This window comes from Nicotiana tomentosiformis, chromosome 4, assembly GCF_000390325.3.
Source record: "Nicotiana tomentosiformis chromosome 4, ASM39032v3, whole genome shotgun sequence".
Taxonomy (NCBI): Eukaryota; Viridiplantae; Streptophyta; class Magnoliopsida; order Solanales; family Solanaceae; genus Nicotiana; species Nicotiana tomentosiformis.
Window position 1 is genome coordinate 72,352,349 of NC_090815.1, and position 22,713 is coordinate 72,375,061.

Genomic DNA, 22,713 nt, shown 5'->3' on the forward strand with positions numbered 1-22,713 from the left:
CTGTATGTTCTTCATTCTTCAAAGTTTCTTTATTACTTGTTGACATTCCAAGAGAATGGAATGATAGAGGACTAGGAATATGTGACACATAAAACAATAATAAGTTGGTGAAATGGCGGGGTGTTACAGGATTGATATAAGACCAGCATTCTTAGATTGGAGTAAATGTTGAGATTCTAAGATCCACAAGATTAGACTAGATTAGAACTGATCGCATTCTATTAAGAACTAAGAACCAAAGTACATTTCATTGTAAAGATAGCATTGTTGCTGGAGGGAACTCAAAACTGACGAGATTGAGAGTTCAAATTCTATCTACTTGGCAAGTTAGACACTTCCTAACTAGTCAGGATCAGGACATTGGATTGGGATTCAAGCAACTACACTCGAAGACCTTACCAAGTGTATTTTCTTTGGATAATATCGCAATAATGACCTTCAGAGATATTTGAGGTTCGAATGTGGACTGCTCCTTAATCTGTTTGATTGCTTTAAATGTTACGGCAACATCACCTTCTATCTCACTGGTTCATGCGGCTCAGGTCTCAATTGCTTAAGGGGTCCGGGTATATTAAGGCTATCCCTTCTTTTCTTTTAGCATGATCCAAGTAACGATACGTAAACGTAATGTTATTCCATAAATGGCTCTACTCTTAGTAGTTAAGGATGTCTACGTTATTCATTCCTATGTAAAATGATATTCAAAGCATGTCTAAGTATGTTACTAAGTTTCTATTGAGGTATTTGATAAAGGTGTTAATGTTCATAATATAGAAATACATGCATCTTCATTTACCACCGTGCTATAGCCGGTCGGGCAGTTACCACCAGTTGGGCAGTTATGTATCATTACGTACCACCGGAGTGGGTAGTCATGCATATTCATTTACCACCGAGCTACATATTTACCACCGAGCTACGGCCGGTTGGGCAGTTACATATTTACTACCGAGCTACGGCCGGTCGGGCAGTCATGCATTTACCACCGCGCTACGACTGGTCGGGCAGTTACCACTGAGCAGTTGGGCAGTCATGCATCATATGATATGGATAATAGTCTCAAAGAGAAGCATTGTATATATGTAAGTATAATAAGTATGCATATACGGTGGCACTTCAGAGATTCAGGTTGATTCTTATATGTCTTTAATTAATGTTGACTTACTGTTATATTTCAGTTCTACCTTACATACTCAGTACATTATTCGTACTGACGTCCTTTTGTTGGGAACGTTGCATTCATACCTGCAGGTATAGATAATCAGTTTGACGAGCCCTCATAGTAGACGAGATTGGCATTCAGCAAAGGATCGGTAAGACTCCACCTCATTCGGAGTGCAGCCGAGTCTATGAGTCATCGTATCAGAGTTTTTCTACAGACTTATGGGTAGGTTGGTACCCTATCCCATTTGATGTCAAATAATCTTAGAGACTTTGTAGACAGAGGTTCATTTTGTACAGTATGTCAGAGGCCTTGACGGCCTATATGTATTCATATTTTATGAAAGATGGTTCATTGATACAACGTTTGCCCACTTATAGTTATACATTATGAGTTGTGGCCATGTTGGCCCTTGATAGTTACAGGAGAAAAAAACAAATGAGTTACAAAGTAGTTCTCTCGGGCTAGTATGGCACCGGGTGCCAGCACGCCTCCCCATGTTGGGGCGTGATAATCGACTTTTCCCCGAAAAAGCTCTATCCTCTCAACCTTTTGCTGCAGCTGAGATAATGAAGTATTAGCCTCCATAGTGGGGTCGAGTCCGTACTTTATCAAAAGGATGCTCACCTACTTATCTAGCACGGCCTCTTCCTCATGAGCCTTGTCCAAATCCGCTTGAAGGACCTTTATAGTTTCATCTTTTTGGCCGCAAAGAAGCTTCAAAGCGTTCCTCTCCTTCGAGACCCTTTGGAGCTCGGTTTCACACTGCTAAGGTCAGCTCGAAACTTGGCGAAGGCCTATACAAAAAAAGGAAAACACAAGTCAGATTTAGAGAAAAAGAAAAAGAAGATAAAGAAAAGAAGTGCAGTAAACTGGTTCTTACCCGAGATAAGAGATGTTGGGCCTCTTCTAAAAGAATAAAAGTATCACCGATATCAGAGGCATCATCGACTCAAGTAAATCAATCCCGAAAGGGATCCCCTACACTAGAGCTTCCACCTATATTAGGAGTCTTCAACTCTCGAGCTTCCCTTAGTGCCTCCTCAGAAAAGGTCGGGAGAGAAGGCAAGTGACATGCTGTCGTGGTCCCGAATAAGTCGCTCAGGACGCTCTGATCGATCTTTGGGGTCTCAGAACCGGCCCCATCCGGTGTAGTTGCAGATGGCCGAGAAACGGTCTCGACCTCTGGTAATTCGGGATCCTCACCCGATTTCATTTGGGAAGCCTCCTCGACACGAGGCTTGATTTTAGCAGCTGCCATCGGCTCAAAAGGTTTGGTGACCTCGGCAGCTTTCCTAGGTCAGACCGTCAGTGCCGAGGCATTTTCCTCTTTCTCTTCTTCTTCTTCTTCTTCTTCTTCTTCTTCTTCTTCTTCTTCTTTGTCTCTCAGCTTTTAGACCGAGTCCATCATGAGAGCGATTACTTTCCTCCTCACCCTTCGAGGTTTGGTCTTGGGGTCCTCAGATTGCGAGACAGTTTTCCTCTTCTTGTCTTCCCCCGGCTTCGGAACCGGGGACTTGGTTTCTTCCTCGCCACTTGAAGGCCTCAAAATGGCATCCTTAGTCAGGCTTGCATGAAAGAAAATTAGTGATGAATGGAGTATAAAAAGTGTTTCAGAATATGAAAAAGGAACGGCATCTTCTCTTCCGAGATAATGTCGCAGGTCCTCACCCGTATAAAACGGCTCATCCAACCCCTATCCTTGTCCTCATCGATGCTCGATATCAAGGCCTTCGTTGCCCGTCGTTGGAGCCTGATTAGTCCTCGGTAGATTCGAGGCCGGTACAACCGCATGAGGTGATTTAGAGTGAACTCTAGCCCCTCGGCCTTGCTAGAGAAGAAGTGCAGCATGATTACTAAGCGCCATAGAGAGGGGTGGATTTGGCCAAGGGTGACCTGATATCTTTTACATATATCAATAATTACTGGGTCGAGGGGACCCAATGTGAAGGGGTAAGTATAAACACTTAAGAACCTCTCCACATAAGCGGTGATGCTCTCTTCGAGAGCAGGAATTTGCACCACGAACTCGGGACCCCAGTTACAGTCCCTCTTCATGGCCTCGAGGTGGCTCTTCGATATTGAGCATATGTACATCAACACATGCTCACATCTGGTCGGGATCGATGAAGGGTTTTCGACCTTGAAGTCAGATTTTAGAGTACACGGGTCGGGAACATATTCATGGGGAAGCGGCTCCTTCGGCGCCTTGCCGCCGGACGGCCGGGAAGAGGAGTAAGAAGCTTTCTCCTTCTGCGGTACAGTCTTTGAGGTTTTCTCCATTTGTATAATTAAAGAAGAGTGAAGAAAGATGAAAACTGGTGGTTTCAGTGCTAACGACGGTGACTCTACAGACGGCGAAAGGGAGGAGACGAAAAAAGTGAGAATACTTAGAGGATTGATTAGAGCAAAGTAAAGTTTGATTCAATGAAGGAGCGGGTATTTATAGGTTCACGGCGACGGTTCGGTGGCTTTAGTGGCCGGCCGCTAACTGACAAGCATTAATCAATTGGGGAACTGAACTGACGGGACGTTTCGATCACATCCATCACTTACGTCATAAGGACGACATCATGATCGAGGTTTCGGTAAATCAAGGCTCAAACCGTTTCTTATCATTTTATTCCAAGAAACGCAGGGACTATCTGTATACGGTCGAAATCAGGCATGTCAGATTTCATAGGCATGGGGAGATGCCTCGAGAGTAAGCTCATGATAGACCAGGATCGAGCTCAATGGCAGAATATGGAGTATGTAGATCGAAGTGCTCGCTGAAGATCAAGACCGAGCATGACCGGCTTCGAGTAAGGCATAATAACGAAATGGCAAAATATTAGCAACCGACAAAAGATCTCGGCGGAAATCCCGGAACAGATCGAATCAAGCGGTTATTGACGCCAATCATGGGATTTGTTTTCATTATAAAAATTGTATCTTATTTAGGATTCCTCTACTATATAAAGAGGGACCCCATTCATTTGTAGGGATTGGACTGAGAAACATATATAAAAAAATGCTGCTTTCTATTTCATTTACTATCTACTACTGTTCATCATTGTTTATTTTTCTGTTCTTTACTGTTCTCCTGATCCAACCTCGAGACCATCTCGAATCGAGGTCGAAAGCTCTGCTAGAACACTGGTTTGATTTATTTTATTATTCAGATTATCTGTTCAATTTCTTATTTTTCAATTGATATTGGATTAAATCACGTATTCTTAAAACCACAAAATAAGTTTAATTATTACTCGAATTTTAGGGTAAACACATGGCTCCCTTAAATGGCTGCTTAATTGTATTATCACTGATATTGTTATTCTGGGTTATCCATAAAACATGCATATCCTTGAGACCTTTGTTGGATGGGATTCCGAATCAGTGATTGCCTCACTGTTTGTGTTCTTATCGCTGCTTTAATTATAAAACTTCGATACAGAGATGTTTTTGACATTGTTCTACTCGATGCCTTTTGTTCATTTGGATTTCGCCAGTACTGACTTGGAACAAAATACTACACTGTTGGGTACAGGTCGATGAAAAAATAACCATCGTGTTATTGACGCCACGACCATCCGATTTGACCCTCTAGACCGGGCTCGAAATAAAGAGACGATGATTATAAACATCAAAAAAAAAGACGTGAACGCGACGAACCAACAACCTTTGGAAGGCGACACGGTTGGCCACCGTACTCACAACCAAAGCGGTTCCTGTTCTCATTTCTAGACGGAAATCAAAATACAATCTGAGCCTCCTATAATATTTTAAAAAGATTTTTCCAAAAAAATAATTTTCCAAAAATAATTTCAAATAAAAATCATTTTAAAATACGTCAATTTATTTCACTAATGATTTTACTTTCCTTATCTTACGAGGTTCCATCCTACGGAGTTGCTTTCGGAAGACGACACTCGAAGGAAAATCAAAGACGAATCCCCATCAAACTCCCCGCTTCGTACTTCCCGTTCTCGGATGTACCCAAAACCTAAAGTATAGTAAAATCATAGATAGATGTTGTGTTTGCTTGCTTACTTCGATGTTTACTTATTTGCCGAACATTTAGGGTGAATTGCATTTAGTTAATTATTTGGTTAACTTATAATGTTGTGCGTTAGATAATTCGTAAAATTAGTATGTACACTTAGGATGTCAAATATATTTTTTAACTTGGTTGATTAACTAGGATTGGCATGCACATAATCAATTAGGTTGGTTGTATGCCTAAAATAAAAACTGGTCATTTTCTTTTATAAACATAAAAATAAATTATTTTATCATATTTTCTTAAAGTTATACTAGCATGCTTTCAGAACCTCTCTATGTGTAAATTATTCTTTAATTAACGCACTTTGGATAGATATAATTTATAAAAATATTATAATTAAATTAGTGTGCTTTTCTTTGAGAGACTTATGTCTTGTAGTCATTTGGGCTTAGCTCACGTAATTTGTGTTTCAAGATCATGACTCTAAAGATGGTCTTTAGTTACTCGTTGAATGATAACTCATTTTTAGCGCAAATATTTCTTTGTATTGATACAATAATTTTCTATGTCATAAACGTTTTGACACATTTTTCTTATACCATACTCATTCTTTGTTCATCAAATTAATTCTTTTACTTTATTCGTTATATACGAAGGTCATTCAAAGATCATTCTTTTTCCACATTTTGCCAATCATTTAGAGTAAATTTCTATTTTTGACATTTAGGTTTTCACTTAAATAGTTAATCTTTGTACATAAATTAAATTCTTTCAAAGTGTATTCTTTAATTAATATTCTGTAACGACTCGACCGGTCATTTTGATTATTGTAGCCACATTCCCCCATTTATTACTTATTTTATGCTCGTTTGTTGTTATGTGGCTTGCCGGTGTGGTTGATTTGGTTCCAGAGATGTTTCGAAATCAATTGGGATACTTAGTCCCAAGGTTGGAAACCTAAGTTGAACGAGTTGACCGGATATTGACTTATGAGTAGACGACTCCAAAATGGAGTTTGGTTAGTTCCGATAGCTCTGTATGGTGATATTGGACTTAGGAGTGTGTCCGAATATTGATTTGGAGGTCTGTAGGTCGTTTTGGCTTGAATTGACAAAAGATGGAAAAATGAAGGTTTGGAGAGTTGAAAAGTTTGACCGAGAGTTGACTTTATTGATACCGGGCTCGGATATTGGTTCCGAAAGTTGGAATAGGTCTGTTGTATCATTTATGACTTGTGAGCAAAATTTTAGGTCAATCGGAGTTGGTTTGATATGTTTTAGCATCGATTGTAGAAGTTGAAAATCCATTAGTTTCAATAGGCTTGAATTGAGGTGCGATTCGTATTTTTGATGTTATTTGATGTGGTTTGAAGCCTTGACTAAGTTTGTATGACGTTTTAGGATGGGTTGGTATGTTTGGATGGGGTCCCGGTGGGCCTCGGGGGTGATTCGGATTGAATCGGATCTATGTTTGGGCTTGAGGAAATGCTGAAGAATTTGCAGGTATGGTGCGATCGCACCTACAAAGAATTGGTCGCAGGTGCGAGACCGCAGAAGCAGTCATGTCATCCCAGGTGCGGAATGTGCTGGGGGCTAGGGGATGCGCAGGTGCGAAGAGGTGTCCGCATCTGCGAGCTCGCAGATGCGGCAAGCGGAGTGCATAATGGATTGGTTTTCCGCAGAAGCAGGTGTTGTCGCACAAGTGTGTGTCTGCAGAAGCGCTTGTTTGACCACAGAAGCAAAAGTTGGATAGAAGGTCTCAGGCCGCAGATGCAGCCACCTTTTCGCAGAAGTGGGACCGCAGTAGCAATTAAGTGACTGCAGGTGCAGAATCACTAGCAGAAAGTTTAAATAGAAGGGTTTCGTGGAACAATGGGGGTACTACCAACCCAGTCGGTTGCAGCTGCTCAAGCCCAGGCGGGTCCACCTATAAGTGATGAGGAGCAAAAAAGGCTAGAGCAGTTTGAGAGGCTTAGGCCTCCAGCTTGCAGTAGGGCTGAGTCAGAGGATGCTCAAGATTTCTTAGACAGGTGCCAACGGATCCTTCGCACGACGGGTATTCTGGAGACTAGTGGAGTCTCATTTATTACTTTTCAGTTGTCGGGGGCAGCCTTCAGATGGTGGGAGGCCTATGAGTTGAGCAGGTCAGCCGGCACTGCACCACTTACGTGACATGAGTTCTCAATTATCTTCTTAAAGAAGTTTGTTCCACCTACCCGCAGGGAGAAGTTGCGTAGGCAGTTTGAGAAGCTACGCCGGGAGGGTATGTCAGTGATCCAGTATGAGATGAGTTTTCAAAGTTGGCTCGTCACACGATCTGGGTGGTTCCCATTGAGAGAAAGAGGATTAGGAGGTTCATTGATGGCCTCAACTATGGGCTACGTTTCATCATGACTCGGGAGATTATGCCAGGTGTTAGGTTCGACGAGGTGGTTGATACTGCTAGGCGTCTAGAGCAGGTTCGCAGCCAGGAGCGCGAGGAGAGGGAGGCCAAGAGGCCTCGTGGTTCAAGTGGTTCCAGCAGTGTTTCTTCTGGAGGACAGTCCCATCACATTAGGGGTTGTCCTTATAGGCCCGCTCAGATGGCTCGTCCGGTTTATCGTGGTGCATCAGTTAGCCCATGGTTCCTAGAGTGCTCGTTCGGGCCAGTCATAATTCACTGCGTTACTAACACAAAGTTCTTACCATGCTTCATCTCCCTAGGTTTCTATAGGCAGTTCCTTGGGTTATCAGGGTTAACAGCCCGTTAGTAGGGGTTGCTACAAGTGCGGGGATTTGAGTCTTCTCAAGAGAGATTGCCCCATATTATTGAGTAGGGCTCCACAGCAGAGATCCCAGGCTATGACTTCTAAACCAATTACTTCACCACCCGCTCAGCCATCTCGGAGTGGGGCTCAGGCAGCTAGAGGTCTCCCTAGAAGGGGAGGATGATTAGGTGGCGGTCAGGCTCGATGCTATGCTTTTCCCGCCATGCCAAAGGTCGTTGCTTCAGATGCAATGGTCACAAGTATTGTGTCAGTGTGCCACATGGATGTTTTCATATTTTTTGACCCTAGTTCCACTTATTCATATGTATCATCGTATTTTTCTTGTTATTTTGATATGCCCCGTGAGTCCTTAGTTTCGTTTGTTCATGTATCGATGTTGGTGGGCGATTCTATTATAATGGACCGTGTGTATCGGTCGTGTGTGGTGACCATTGGGGTATTGGAGATGAGAGTTGATCTCTTATTGCTTAGTATGGTTGATTTTGACGTGATTTTGGGCATAGATTGGTTGTCTCCATGTCATGCTATTTTGGATTGTCCCGCTAAGAACGTGACGTTGGTGATGCCGGGGTTACCTAGGATCGAGTAGAGAGGTTTTCTAGACTATGTTCCCAGTAGGGTGATTTTATATCTGAAGACCCAACGGATGGTTAGGAAGGGGTGTTTGTTATATTTGGCCTTTGTGAGGGATATTGTTGCTGATACTCCTACCCTTGATTTTGTTTTGGTAGTGCGAGACTTTCCTGATGTGTTTCCTGCAGACCTGTCTTGCATGCTACCCGATAGGGATATTGATTTTGGTATTGACTTAGTGCCGGGCACTCAGCCCATTTCTATTCCTCCGTATCGAATGGCACCAACAGAGTTGAAGGAATTGAAAGAGCAGCCTCAGGAGATTCTTGATAAGGGGCTCATTAGGCCTAGTGTGTTGCCTTGGGTGCACCGGTTCTGTTTGTGAAGAAGAAGAATGGTACTATGCGGATGTGCATTGACTATAGGCAGTTGAATAAAGTTACAATTAAGAACAAGTGTCCTTTGTCGCACATTAATGACTTATTTGACCAGCTTTAGGGAGTTAGGGTATTCTCTAAGATTGATTTGAGGTTTCAGTATCACCAGTTGAAGATTCGGGACTCTGATATTCTGAAGACGCCATTCAGGACCCGCTATGGTCACTACGAGTTCCTCATGATGTCTTTTGGGCTGACCAATTTCCCAGTAGCATTCATGCATCTAATGAACAACGTATTCCAGCCACATCTTGATTCGTTTGTTATAGTATTTATTGATAATATCCTAGTGTACTCACGTAGCCAGGAGGAACATGCACATCATCTGAGGATTGTACTACAGACATTGAGGGAGGAGAAGCTTTATGCTAAATTCTCCAAGTGTGAGTTTTGGCTCAGTTCGGTGGCATTCTTGGGGCATGTGGTGTCTAGCGAAGGGATCAAGGTGGATCCGAAGAAGATTAAGGTGGTTCAAAGTTGGCCCAAGTCGTCTTCAGCTACTGAGATTTGGAGTTTTCTTGGCTTGGCCGGATATTATCGCCGCTTAGTAGAGGGTTTCTCGTCCATTGCAGTGCCTTTGACCAGGTTGACCGAGAAGGGTTCCCCATTCAGGTGGCCTGATGAGTGTAAGGAGAGCTTTCAGAGGCTCAATACTGCTTTGACCACAACTCCAGTTCTAATTTTGCCTTCAACATCGAGTTCTTATACAGTGTATTGTGATGTTTCTCGGATTGGTATTGGGTGTGTCTTGATGCATGAGGGTAGAGTGATTGCTTATGCTTCACGCCAGTTGAAGCCACATGAGAAGAACTATCATGTTCATGATTTAGAGTTGGCAGCTATCGTCTATGCATTGAAGATTTGGAGGCATTATCTCTACGGGGTGTCTTGCGAGGTATTTACGAATCATCAGAGTCTGCAGCACTTGTGCAAAAAAAATGATCTAAATTTGAGGTTGCGGAGATGGTTGGAGCTGTTGAAAGACTATGATATTACCATTTTGTATCATCCCAGGAAGGCAAATGTGGTGACCGATGTCTTGAATAGAAAGGCGGTGAGTAGGGGTTGCCTTGCATGTATCTTTGTAGGTGAGAGACCGCTTGCATCAGATGTTCAGGCCTTGGCCAATCAGTTCGTGAGATAAGATATTTCAAAGCCTGGCCGGGTTCTAGGTTGTGTGGTTTCTCGGTCTTCTTTATATGATCGCATCAGATAGCGTCAATATGATGACCCCCATTTGCTTGTCCTTAAGGACACGGTTCAGCATGGTGATGCTAAGGAGGTTTCTATTGGAGATGATGGGGTGTTGCGGATGCAGGGTCGGATTTGTGTGCCCAATGTGGATGGGTTACGTGAGTTGATTCTTGAGGAGGCCCACAGTTCGTAGTATTCCATTCATCCGGGTGCCGCAAAGATGTATCAGGACTTGAGGCAGCACTATTTGTGGAGGATAATGAAGAAAGATATAGTGGAGTTTGTAGCTCGGTGCTTGAATTGTCAGCAAGTGAAGTACGAGCATCAGAGGCCGGGCGGTTTGCTTCAGAGGCTTGAGATTCCTGAGTGGAAATGGGAGCGTATCACCATGGACTTCGTAGTTGGGCTTCCACGGACTTTAAAGAAATTTGATGCTATTTGGGTGATTATGGACCAGCTGACTAAGTCTGTGCACTTCATTCCAGTTGGGACTACCTATTCTTCAGAACGTTTGGATGAGATCTATATCCGCGAGATTGTTCGCCTTCACGGGGTGCCAGTGTCCATTATTTCAGATTGGGGCACGCAGTTCACATCGCAATTTTGGAGAGCAGTGCCGCGAGAGTTAGGCACACGGGTTGAGTTGAGTACAGCATTTAGATATTGGAGGATATACTATGCGCTTGTGTCATGGATTTCAGGGGTTCTTGGGATCAGTTTCTACCGCTTGCAGAGTTTGCCTACAATAACAACTACCAATCGAGTATTCAAATCGCTCTGTATGAGGCCTTGTATGGGAGGCGGTGTCGGTCTCCGGATGGTTGGTTTGAGCAGGGTGAGGCTAGGCTATTGGGTACTGACTTGGTACAGGATGCTTTGGAAAAGGTCAAGCAAGTATATGAACTATTGTGCATGCGTCCACTGCTGGTATGTCAGATTTCGGGGGGGCGGATCCTGCCCAAGCGCTAATCATAATCATATAGCCCAATAGTGAGGCATGGTGCACGCGTCGCTCCAAACCAATAACACTTAGCCAAAAATGAGCCTGGCGTACGCGTCACCTCAATCAATACCAAATCGGCTCTATGGCCCAAACTCAGTCATTTACCGTTCAAGTCTCAAATGAACATATCTCACAATACTCAGTTTAACAATTTTACATATAGGAGTCATCAACAACATGTGAGGAATCAAATAAGAGGTACTGAGATGGGTATATTATACATGTATATAGCATCATGACTGAGAACATGTGTACAAATAAGGCAAATAGCTCAAAGACAGCAAGAATAGCCCTATCGAGTCTCAAACACATAGCACATATCCTAGACATGATTTGTAACATAAATCAGAACTCAAATAAACATACAGGTTTAGAAACACGGATATAACGAAGCATGATAGCTAACCAAACCCAAAATAGTCTAAAAGTCATCTCAAATCATGAACACACCGATGCACGTACACACGTCCATCACCTAGTGTGTACGTCACCCTAATACCTTTCATTTAACGTAGTTCCTAGGGTTATATACCCTCAAAACCTAGTTTAGATATGTTACTTACCTCAAAGCACGCGAATTAATACTCCAAACAGCCCTTGCCACACGAATCATCCTCCGAGCGACTCGAATCTAGCCAAAGTAACTCAATACCATCAATAATAGCTATAGAAAACAATTCCAAATAATAAAGCTAAAGTCTTGAATCAAACATACAAAGTCAATCTGGGCCCGCACCCCGGAACCCGACAAATCTACAAAAATCCAAACACCCATTCAATTACGAGTCCAACTAAACCAACTTCATCCAATTCTAACCACAAATCAACCTTCAAATCCTTAAATCTCACTCCCCAATAACATAGTCTATAATCCCCAAATTTCACCTCAAATTCATAAACTAGGTGAAATAATCAATGGGTAATCAATATCTATCATTAAAAGTGATCAAACTTTACTTATCTCCTTAATTGTAGCAAAAAGCCTCCCAAAATTTGACTCCAACCGAGCTCCAAAAATCCAAAATGAGAACAAAATGACCAAACTGTCGTTTATAAGCTCTGCCCAGCGATTCTCGCACCTGCGGCTAAGTTAGTCGCACCTGCGACTCCGCTCCTGCGATCTAAATTCTGCATCTGCGGAAACTCCGGCCTCCATCCATTCTTCGCTTCTGTGCTCCATTGCCCGCATCTGCGGGTTCGCAGATGCAGAATATGCCTTGCACCTGCACTTCTCCCAGCTCTAGCCAAACCCCGCTCCTGTGGACCCTCACTCGTAGAAGCGCATCCACTTCTGCGGAAACCCTTTCGTATCTGCGACCATCCCCCATCCAAGCCAAACTTGCATCTGCACACAAGGGGACGCACCTGCGGCCAAAGCCTCGCAGGTGCAATTGCACCAGCATCAGCAACATTAAGAAATTCTACTGAGTCCAAACATGATCCGCAACTCATTCGAATCACAACTGAGGCCCCCGGGACCCCATTAGAATATACCAACAAGTCCTAAAACACAATACAAACTTACACGAAGCCTCAAATCACATCAAACAACAGCAAAACCACGAATCACACATCAATTCAAGCCTAATAAACTAATGAGCTTCCAACTTCTAAAATTAATGTCGAACCATATCAAATCAACTCCGAATGACTTTAAATTTTGCACACTAGTCCCAAAATGACACAAAGAACCTATTCTAACTTACGAAACCAAAATCTGAATCTGATATCGACAGAGTCAACTCTCGGTCAAACCTCTCAACTTTCAAACCTCCAAGTTTTCAATTTTTGCCAAAAAGCACCAAACTAACCTACGGATCTCCAAATCCAAATCCGGACATACGCCTAAGTCCAAAATCACCATACGAAGCTATCAGAATCATCAACATTTTATTCCAAAATCGTTTACATAAAATTTAAACTCTGATCAACTTTTCCAACTTAAGCTTCCAACCTTGGGACTAAGTGTCCTAATTCGCTCCGAAAGCATCCCGAAGCCAAATCCAACCACCCCGACAAGTCATAAAACTACAAATGAACATATAAGAGGCAATAAATAGAGGAACTGGACTAAAATACATAAAATGACCGGCCGGGACGTTACACACTTCATGCTGAACAAATCTCCAAAAGTACGATGTAAATTGAGTGGCCCACTATGAGATGATAGAAATAGGCAAATCGCGCAAGCTGACAATCTCTTTGATGTAGATTTGAGCCAATTTCTCTGAAGTGTAAGAAGCCATAACCAGAATGATATACGCAGACTTGGTCAATCTGTCCATAATGACCCAAACAACGTCAAATCTCCTTAAAGTCCATGGCAGTCTTGCCACAAAGTCCATGTAGTGTGCTCCCACTTCTAATCCGGTATATATAATCTCTGAAGCAAACCACCTGGTCTTTAATGCTCATACTTGATGTGCTGATAATTCAAACACCGCAAAATATGCTCAACAATGTCTTTCTTCATCCTCCACCACTAATAGTGCTACTTCAAGTTACGATACATCTTTGTAGCACCTGGGTGAATAGATTACCGCGAACTATGAGCCTGCTCAAGAATCAACTTGCTCAAACCATCCACATTAGAAACACAAATCTGACCTAAAAGTCGCAATACCCCATCATCACCAATAGCCACCTACTTAGCACCAACTGACAACACCATGTCCTTAAGGACAAGCAAATGGGGATCATCATACTGACGAGCCTTGATGCGGTCAAACAAGGACGATTGTGCAACAACAAAAGCAAGGACTCTACTAGACTCGAAAATATCCAATCTTACAAATCTATTGGCCGAAACCTGAACATCCATAGCCAAGGTCTCTCCACAGCTGGAATAAATACCAAACTCCTCGTACTCTCTACCTCTCTACCCAAGGCATCCGCTACCATATTAGCCTTTTCCGGTGATACAAGATAGTGATATCATAATCCTTTAACAACTCTAACTATGTCCGTTGTCTCAAATTCAAATCCTTTTTCTTGAACAAATGCTGAAGTTTTCGATGATTACTGTAGACCTCAATACTCTATACAAGTAGTGCCTCAAAATCTTGAGCGCATGCACAATAGCTACCAAATCAAAATCATGTACCAAAGTTCTTCTCATGGGTTTTCAACTAGCGCGAAGGCAATCACCCTACAGTCTCGCATCAACACACAATAAAAGCCAACACGCGAAGTGTCACAATATACAATATACATCACCGATCTTGAGGTTATTACCAAAATCGAAATTGTAGTGAAAGCAGTCTTGAGTTTCTGAAAGCTCTCCTTATACTCGTCAAACCATCTGAACGGAGCGCCCTTCTGAGTCAACTTGGTCAATGGAGCTGCAATAGATGAGAACCCCTCCAAAAAGCGACAATAGTAACTAACCAAAACCAAGAAGCTCCTGATCTCTGTAGGAGTAGAAGGTCTGGACCAACTCTGAACTGCCTCAATCTTCTTCGAATGAAAATAGCTTATTAAAAATTATCATAGAAAAATAGATAAGTTTGAGATTAGTAAAAGATAAAATATGAATGAGCTAGTAATGGATCTTGTATTAGCATCCATCCCATTGGCTTCCATCAATTATCTGACTTCCATTTTTATTTTGTTTGATAGCCACAGAATTGTGGTATAAAGATAGCAAACACACAAAGCACAATATATGCCTATATGGAGGTGTACGAAAATGAGAGCACAGTCGTGCTGATAACATGTTAAGAAATTAAGCCCAAAGTAATAATATGAAACTAGAAAATAGACAAGAGAGGAAGAGAGACAACATTCTTATTTCTCCAGTGTTGTTCAAGTGTGTCAACATGATTCTCAATACCTCTAGTTATAGGGTTACAGAGGAACACCAAAAGGTGTAATGAACATGGTATTAATCATTGAGATCATGGACGAAGATAATGGGGTAGGTTATGGAGATGTGAGAGTTACAATCATAATTGTGAGTAGTGGGAGGTTAATTATATGGTGAAGAAGAGTAGTGAAAGTAACTTCTTTATAAGTTATAGACTCCACTACCATATTAGAATAAATTTATAACAATTTAATAATATTTTAACATATATACAAGGAGTGAGACGAAGCACTGATTTTGAATGAACCTATACCTTACATTTTACATCTGCCCCGGCCTTTCGAATGAACCTACACCTTACATTCTAACTTCAAGCTTACTCAAGAAAGTGCCGTGCCTAAAAACACTTATAAAATCTTTTCTGTACATTGGACTCAGACAAGGATCGAACTAAGACTAACATTAGCTAATTAGGCACCGAAATTTGAGTCCTAAAATTGGACAACACATCTTGTACCTGAATGTTAAAACTTGCCCTAGCCTATAAAACTGTTGAAGACATCTGTTATCGAATATTTTGACTTTTTACATTCAAAGTCAACTTACAATAACCTTCACGTCCTAACTGGAAAGTCTCCCCCTAAAAGATGCATTCCTATTGGACACCGTGGAAGAAATTGCGTGGCGCCAATCTAGTGCAACTACCCTTCAATACCCACGCGCGCTTTATCACACACCGCCGTCGTTCAAAGTAGCGCGTACATTACACGCTCACCAACGTATAGATTCTGAGCTACACCAAAACTCACATATAGCATTTCAAAAGTCTTCTCTCCCTCTGAAAATAAGAACAAATCTGAAATCTGAAAATCTCATCTCAGATTCCATTAGCAGAAACAAAATATGGACTTGACTGAATTTGTGGTGTTACTGTTGTTGACGACTGCGGCGGTGCTGGCGGTGGCGCCGACTGCCGAGGCGATATGGATGGAAGTGCCGAGCTCGGGGACTAAGTGTGTATCTGAGGAAATCCATTCAAACGTCGTCGTTTTGGCTGATTACAATGTAATCGGCGACGAAGAGCACGCGCAAGCTAATGTTGTCCCCACAATCTCCGTCAAGGTAAAGCACCGCAAAATTAATCATCAGTGCTCTAATTTTAACTGATTTATGCTAAGAAGATTTTGACGTAGAGATATTTCTGATACTATGATGTATATAGTAGCTGTAGGATGTAATTTGGATCCAATTGAGCAACTTTAAGTGTGCTAGTTGGATTTATAATCTCTTAATTTGAGTTTCCTGCAGCTACTTATTAAACTAGGATAGAAAATGCTAGTATCACATATTGAGCTTTGATTGCAAAAGACTAAGCACATGTTGGACTTTCAAATCTCGTAATTTTGATCTTCCATGTCAACTTGATACAGTTAATCTAAGATTATAGAAGAAATAAATGTTGTTAAATTTCACATTGGGAGCTATTTTTCTGTTCAAGCTATAGAAACATCAATGATGTCTTCATTTCTAAAACACTAGCTATTTCCGAACATATCCAATATTTTGTTTTTTTTGGTGAAATTTTTTTTTCATTAAATTTCGATTGAATTAACTCAAGTTAGAGAATGAGACTTGAATTATTGAAACCGGTCTCATGAATTATGTCTAATAGGGTAAATGTATCTTTAAAAGTTTAAATTTTTGCTGTTACATAATAAAATTCCATACTAAGAAGTCAAGAAGAGTTTGATCGCAAAAATGTCAATATGTATCACATAAATTGGAATAGAAGAATAGATATTAAACCACATCAATAAAGTAATGAAATTAGCGAGGTCTCAACTTCTAAGATAGACACTAACAAAGTAAGTTTATCCTTCGATTCTCCAATGCTTTGTTTAGTATTTATTATTGGCGAGAGCTTGTTGTGTTGTTAAACTATAGAGCATTGTATTGTGTCATTTTAGAGCATGGTCTTACGCATTCTATAGATCCTTATGGGTGGAAGGCACTTGGTTCTCTCATGGTCTATGTTGTTCAGATCCTTCAAAAATGCCGCCCTGGTGTGTGTTGGATCCTCCTGCATTTTTTGAGGATCCGACCAAAATAGCTCATGGTTGGGTGAAATCGTATACTAAGTTGTACTATTTCCTCAACTACGTATTATAGTGAAGACGGAGTCAAGTTTATTCTAGAAAAAAAGATCATCAGTATTTTCGCTTAGTATGTTCGCTTACTCCGATTACCCTCTCTAAAGACAAGGTTGCAAGTTGGTTTCCTTGGGGAAGATCATGCTTGTATGTTTTGAAATTCTGAAAATTTTCGATTACTTTTCTTGCATGATAGCTCTACTTTTAGCAGCCTCACCTATCCAACACCCTTCAGTCAAATAGTTTTGTACCTAGTGGCTAGTGCCTCTTTAAGCATAAATGCTTTCTCGTCAATCCTAAATCAAATTATCCGAGACATTTCATGGATTCAATAATAGAACTAAAGAAAGATTTTCCTTCAAAAGAAGATGTTATGAATTTGAGGAGCTAGTCAGAAAGAGAGGGATGGATTGCTTTGTGATTAACACTAGAGATCTATTACAAAATGAAAAATCACAGCTACTGTTTCATTGCTGAGCTACCTATGAGGTTTTGAAGCTATAAAGATGCGAAATAAAATAATCAAGTGGTCCAGTGCCTTAATTGATATTCTTTTGATGAACTTCATACTGTGACAAAAGATATTCACATGGTAATGGGCTTGTCAACCGATGGTGTGATAGATGGTTAGATATATTTAGTAGTGTTTAATGATGTCTGTATGACTTATATTCTTGTATCATAAAATGATCCTTGTATTAAAACTTTTTTTTATTTATCCATTTCTTATATGTCCAATTTATGTAAACTCTTTTTATTTTAATATTCCATAATTTCACACATTGCTCCAGTAGTAATAATTCTCTGTACAGTTTTCACATATTTCTGGAACTTAAAGTCATTTAGCTAGTCAAATGTAAATCTTAATGTGAACTTTTAACAGTCTATTCAAGCTACCAAACAGTCTTTTTAATAGCAGTTTCTTACACCACTACTCTATACAATAACCAGTGCCGACCCAAGGGTAAGGCTGGTAAAGCAGCTGCTTTGGGTCTCATAATTTTTGGGGGCCCAAATTTTTTTAATAGGTTATATATTAATTTATTTTTAGAAGAATATTTAGTGCTTTAAATGAGAAAGTACAAATTTTCATAGTAAAAAAGTAGGATTAAATTGTTAATCATAAATTGAGAAAAAATGTCTTTTGGGGAATCACTCTCTAGACCATAAATTGAGAAAGGATTCGATTATTAATTCATAACTCAAAAAAGGTTAAAACTTTAATACAGTCCCACAACGTGTATATCTCAAGAGAAATTAAATGGATTAGATAAAATTATTAATAACTTTGCATATGAAAAACTAGAAATACAGAATTTAAATGAAATTATATATGAATTTTTTCTTTTATATAAAAAAAGGGCCTCTCATTGAATTTTTGCTTTAGGCCTCCATATTTATTGAGCCGCCCCAACGTGAAATTATTTTCTTTATTTCCATGTAGCCAAGAGTGTCACATACAATAGGATGGAGGGATTTTTCAAAAAAAAAAATTGGTGTCTGGATGGTGATTAATAGCTGATATGTAAATTTTTATGCATATAAATGAACTTCAATGCATTCTATTGACATACAAACATATATAATTGTAGTATAAATACCAAAAAGTTACATGTCCAACATGTTAAAAATTGACCAGCATGCATGTGTATAACTTTAAAATTGTGTATGCATGTGTCTAAGATATAATCCAATTAAATGCATAAAGAAACATGTCCATGCCATGCACATCATACCTAGCTGGTGTATGTGTTGTGTGAAGTTAGTGCTTAATACTCCTTCTATCCCATAATGATTATCTTGGTCTAATACTCTCTCCGTTTCAATTTAGATGATATAGTTTGACTTGGTACAAAGTTTAAGAAAAAAGAAGAAGACTTATAAAACATGTAGTCCTAAATCTTAAGAGGCAAAAGCTTTGTGGGGCCATAATATTTGTGTGGCTATAAAAGCTTCTCATTAAGGGTAAATTGGGTAAAATGAAAAATTTGAAGTTAAATTATTTTTAATTGTGTGTGTCATTCTTTTTGGAACGGACTAATAAGGAAAGTGTGCCATTTAAATTGAAACGGATGGAGTAGTTTTTCATTTGTCTACTATTTTATTGACATACAACAACAACAATAACAAACCCAGTATAATCCCACATAGTGGGGTTTGGGGAGGGTAGTGTGTACGCAGCCTTACCCCTACCTTGTGGAGATAGAGAGGTTATTTTCAATAGACCCTCGGCTTAGAGAAGCATAAGCACCACTACTATTTTATAGACATATTTCAATATTTTTAATTATTAACTATTGTGTCTTATAGTACCTTTTAAACAGTTTTAAATCTATATATTTTATTTCAAAAAACTTGAAAAGGTTTTGTCCAAATTTACACCTAAAATTAGGGGCTTTGACCATTGTACTTTGAACCTCATACATTAAATGGGATGGAGGTAGTATTATTTGTTATATGTTAATTAGAATTACTGCAGATTTTAGAACTCTACCTAAAAGGAAAATTTCCGCCTTCTCTTGGGATATTGACTAAGCGGAGCATGATATCAGACAAAATCGGACGTCTGGAGTCATATATGCAATGTTATCCTCTGATAAAAAGCCTCAAGATGCATCCACTGGTGAAAAGGTTTTGTTATTTCGAGAAGAAAATGATATAAGCTATAGCCTCTTGACAAATGTTTATCAAATGCATGCTTGAGGAATTGTGACATTGCACACAATGTGCCGAAGAGTGTCAAATGTGTATCAAGCAAGAAAAAGATTTTTGGACTTGGTCAGATTGTGTCAAACATGAATCTCGCAGTGACTATCATTTTATAGTATTCCTTCGTTGATAAAGGAAAATTAACCCGAAGACAACGGCCATGACGTTTGTCCTTGTTGGATCCTTGTCCTCATAAGCAGGATGAAAGCAGAATGGACTCTTTTGGCAACACCTAACTTCTCAGATTTTTATGTTCTCAGAGACACAGCATACAAAAGAATGAAGTTTTGAGATTTAATTAATCAGTGAAAAGGCGAGCGTCTGAAATCTGAGTAGCATACCAACTTTTGGACGAGTTGTTCTCTTTAGGTTCTTAGTCATCTGCTAGTACTTCGATTACAGTTGTAGAAACTTATTGACCATGCATCATATAAGCTTTTAGTCAAGAAAAATAGACTGGAGAGGATCAATCTGGAGTCCAATGACAAATAGAATTCAACACATTAGTTTTTTTTCTTTTCCTGTTTGATAGGTGATGAACACTGATTTTTAACCACTTAATTCATTGTAATTGGAATTCTGTAATTGGCTTCTCGTGTTTCATCGAGTTATTGGATTCTAGAGCTGTGAAAAGGAGGATCAAAGAGCCCCTAGCCTGAGCTAGTAATGAACATGATTTCCTTATTGTGCTAAGGTGATAGCTTTAAGACACACTTTGTCTTCTCAAAGATTATAAATTTACATTATATGGAATAATTTGTGTTGCATCTCTCATTAAGTGATACATTTTTTCTATGTACAGTATGTGTAGACAAATTATCTCATCTTCGTTGAGGTCAATCTAGGGATGAAATGTTTCATGCTAACATTATAGCTCAACACTGATATATTTGAATTTTTTTTAGAGCTATACTACTGATTAAATCATACATAAACAAGGGTCAGATCTCTTATCCAAAATCAAGGGAGGGAGAGGGAGGAGAGTGTGTGTGTGTTGGGGGGGGGGGGGGGGGGGGTCTTTGATGAGGGTTAGGTGTTATGGCACTTCAAAATGTATTTTTCATGTAAAAGTGCTCCATATTGCACGAATCATTATCTCGAGTGACGGAGTCAGATGAGCTACATAACTTCTTGAAATGGTTAATCCAAAATTCAGATTAGCCTTGAGATAAGTAATTTTGTTTTGCACTTATTTGCACTTATGGTGCAGTTTTCATGAGCTAGATCATTGCAACATTCTTTTTAGGTCACATCACCATTTGGAAACAATCTTTACCATAAAGAGAATGTCACTCATGGTCAATTTGCCTTCACAACCACTGAGGCTGGTAACTACTTGGCATGCTTCTGGATGGACAACCATGCCCCTGGGGCTAAAGGAGTGACTATTGGTGTTGACTGGAAGACAGGAATCAGTGCAAAGGATTGGGAGTCAGTTGCAAGGAAGGAAAAGATAGAAGTAAGTTAAGTATATAATTGCCATCCACACTAACTCCCTCCATCGTCAAACTGGAAGGGACTAGTTATTGTGTTGCTCCTCTTTTTTAACTACTCATGTTTTATTCTTTCATCATATGTTTTGCCCTTGTAGGGTATCGAACTTGAGTTGGTGAAACTTGAAGGGATAGTGCACGCCATTCAGGAAAATTTAGAGTACCTGAAGCATAGGTAACCAGCTTTCTCAAATGTGCTCCAGACCCCAGATTATATATGTTTGCGGTTTTCTTTCATTGCTGTTGGAAGTCCTTTAACTTTTTTCGTTGTATACCTTTCCCTCTTGCTTTATAATCCATTCATACGTGTATGTACGTACCAATGCTGGTTTCTGAAGCCTCAAGTCTTTCATTTCATAAACTTATGACTAATATTTCCAGCAGGAGTCTGCATATTAATAGTGATGAGAAGCAGGTTTCTCGTGCAGTATCCAAAAGAAAACAAAGGAAATCTATCGTGGAGAGACTTTAGGATAGTGGATAACTTATAATTATATACTCAACTTTGCAATTCTCTGATACTTTACTTAATTCAGAGAGCAACAAGTAATGGCTGACCGTTTCAAAAATGTCGAGGGTAACTGATGTAGTGAACATAGTTGCTGCTGACTTTGTAGGGAGCATAGTTGCTGCTGTCATAGTTTTGATTTATGAAGACTTAATAGGGAAGTGTATTATAAATCATCAGTTCTGAGACAAAATAAATTATGGTAAAGCTAATTTATTTATTTTTTATACTTTTTCAATAACCCTTGGTGCAACCTATGCTTCTATCCTTCTTTTGGCTACTACCTCATAAGTAACATGGTTTTTCCTTGTATATCGCGCAGGGAAGCAGAAATGAGGGAAGATAATGAGGAAACTAATGCTAGAGTGGCATGGTTAAGCATAATGTCCCTTGGTATATGCTTAGCAGTTGCAGCTCTGCAACTATGCTATCTGAAGTCCTACTTTCGCAAGAAAAAGCTCATTTAGATTTGACAAATTTTTCCATCACACGATAATGTAGCTTATAGAATAGATCAACCACAACTTTTCATCTTATCTGCCATAAGATCTAAAATTCTTTCTTCTCTTTATGTTCAGGGAACAAGTGCAATCCAAATGTACGTCATTCTTCTACTTTTAGTTGAGCTAATAAATATTATTAATTGAGACCGCACCAGGGAGTCCAGTTACAAATGAGTCTCTATTACAAAATTTAGGAAGTTAACCATATCTATTAAGGCATCTTAAATTGTTTTAAGTTACACCAATAAACAAGGTTCTCCCTATCCTTTATCCCCACAATGTTTGCCGGGATTCTAAACCAAATCTTGCGCAAAGTCATTTGTGTCTTCTTACCCACCCCCTAAGGTAAGCTTTTGGGAAATTTACCTAGCTTAGATCCAAGGATATCTGCCAAAGATTGTACATTTGCCACCTCATTTACAGG

At 39.9% G+C, this 22,713-nt stretch overlaps 1 protein-coding gene across 1 annotated transcript; it reads left to right on the plus strand.

Moving 5' to 3' along the window:
- The first annotated feature begins 15,581 nt into the window (after positions 1-15,581).
- LOC104114406 (transmembrane emp24 domain-containing protein p24delta3-like) lies at positions 15,582-22,440 on the plus strand. The gene is made up of 4 exons (XM_009624850.4): positions 15,582-16,048; positions 21,032-21,244; positions 21,377-21,453; positions 22,109-22,440. The coding sequence occupies exons 1-4, from the start codon at positions 15,830-15,832 to the stop codon at positions 22,251-22,253; spliced, it is 654 nt and encodes a 217-aa protein (XP_009623145.1). The 5' UTR covers positions 15,582-15,829; the 3' UTR covers positions 22,254-22,440.
- The last annotated feature ends 273 nt before the right edge of the window (positions 22,441-22,713 follow it).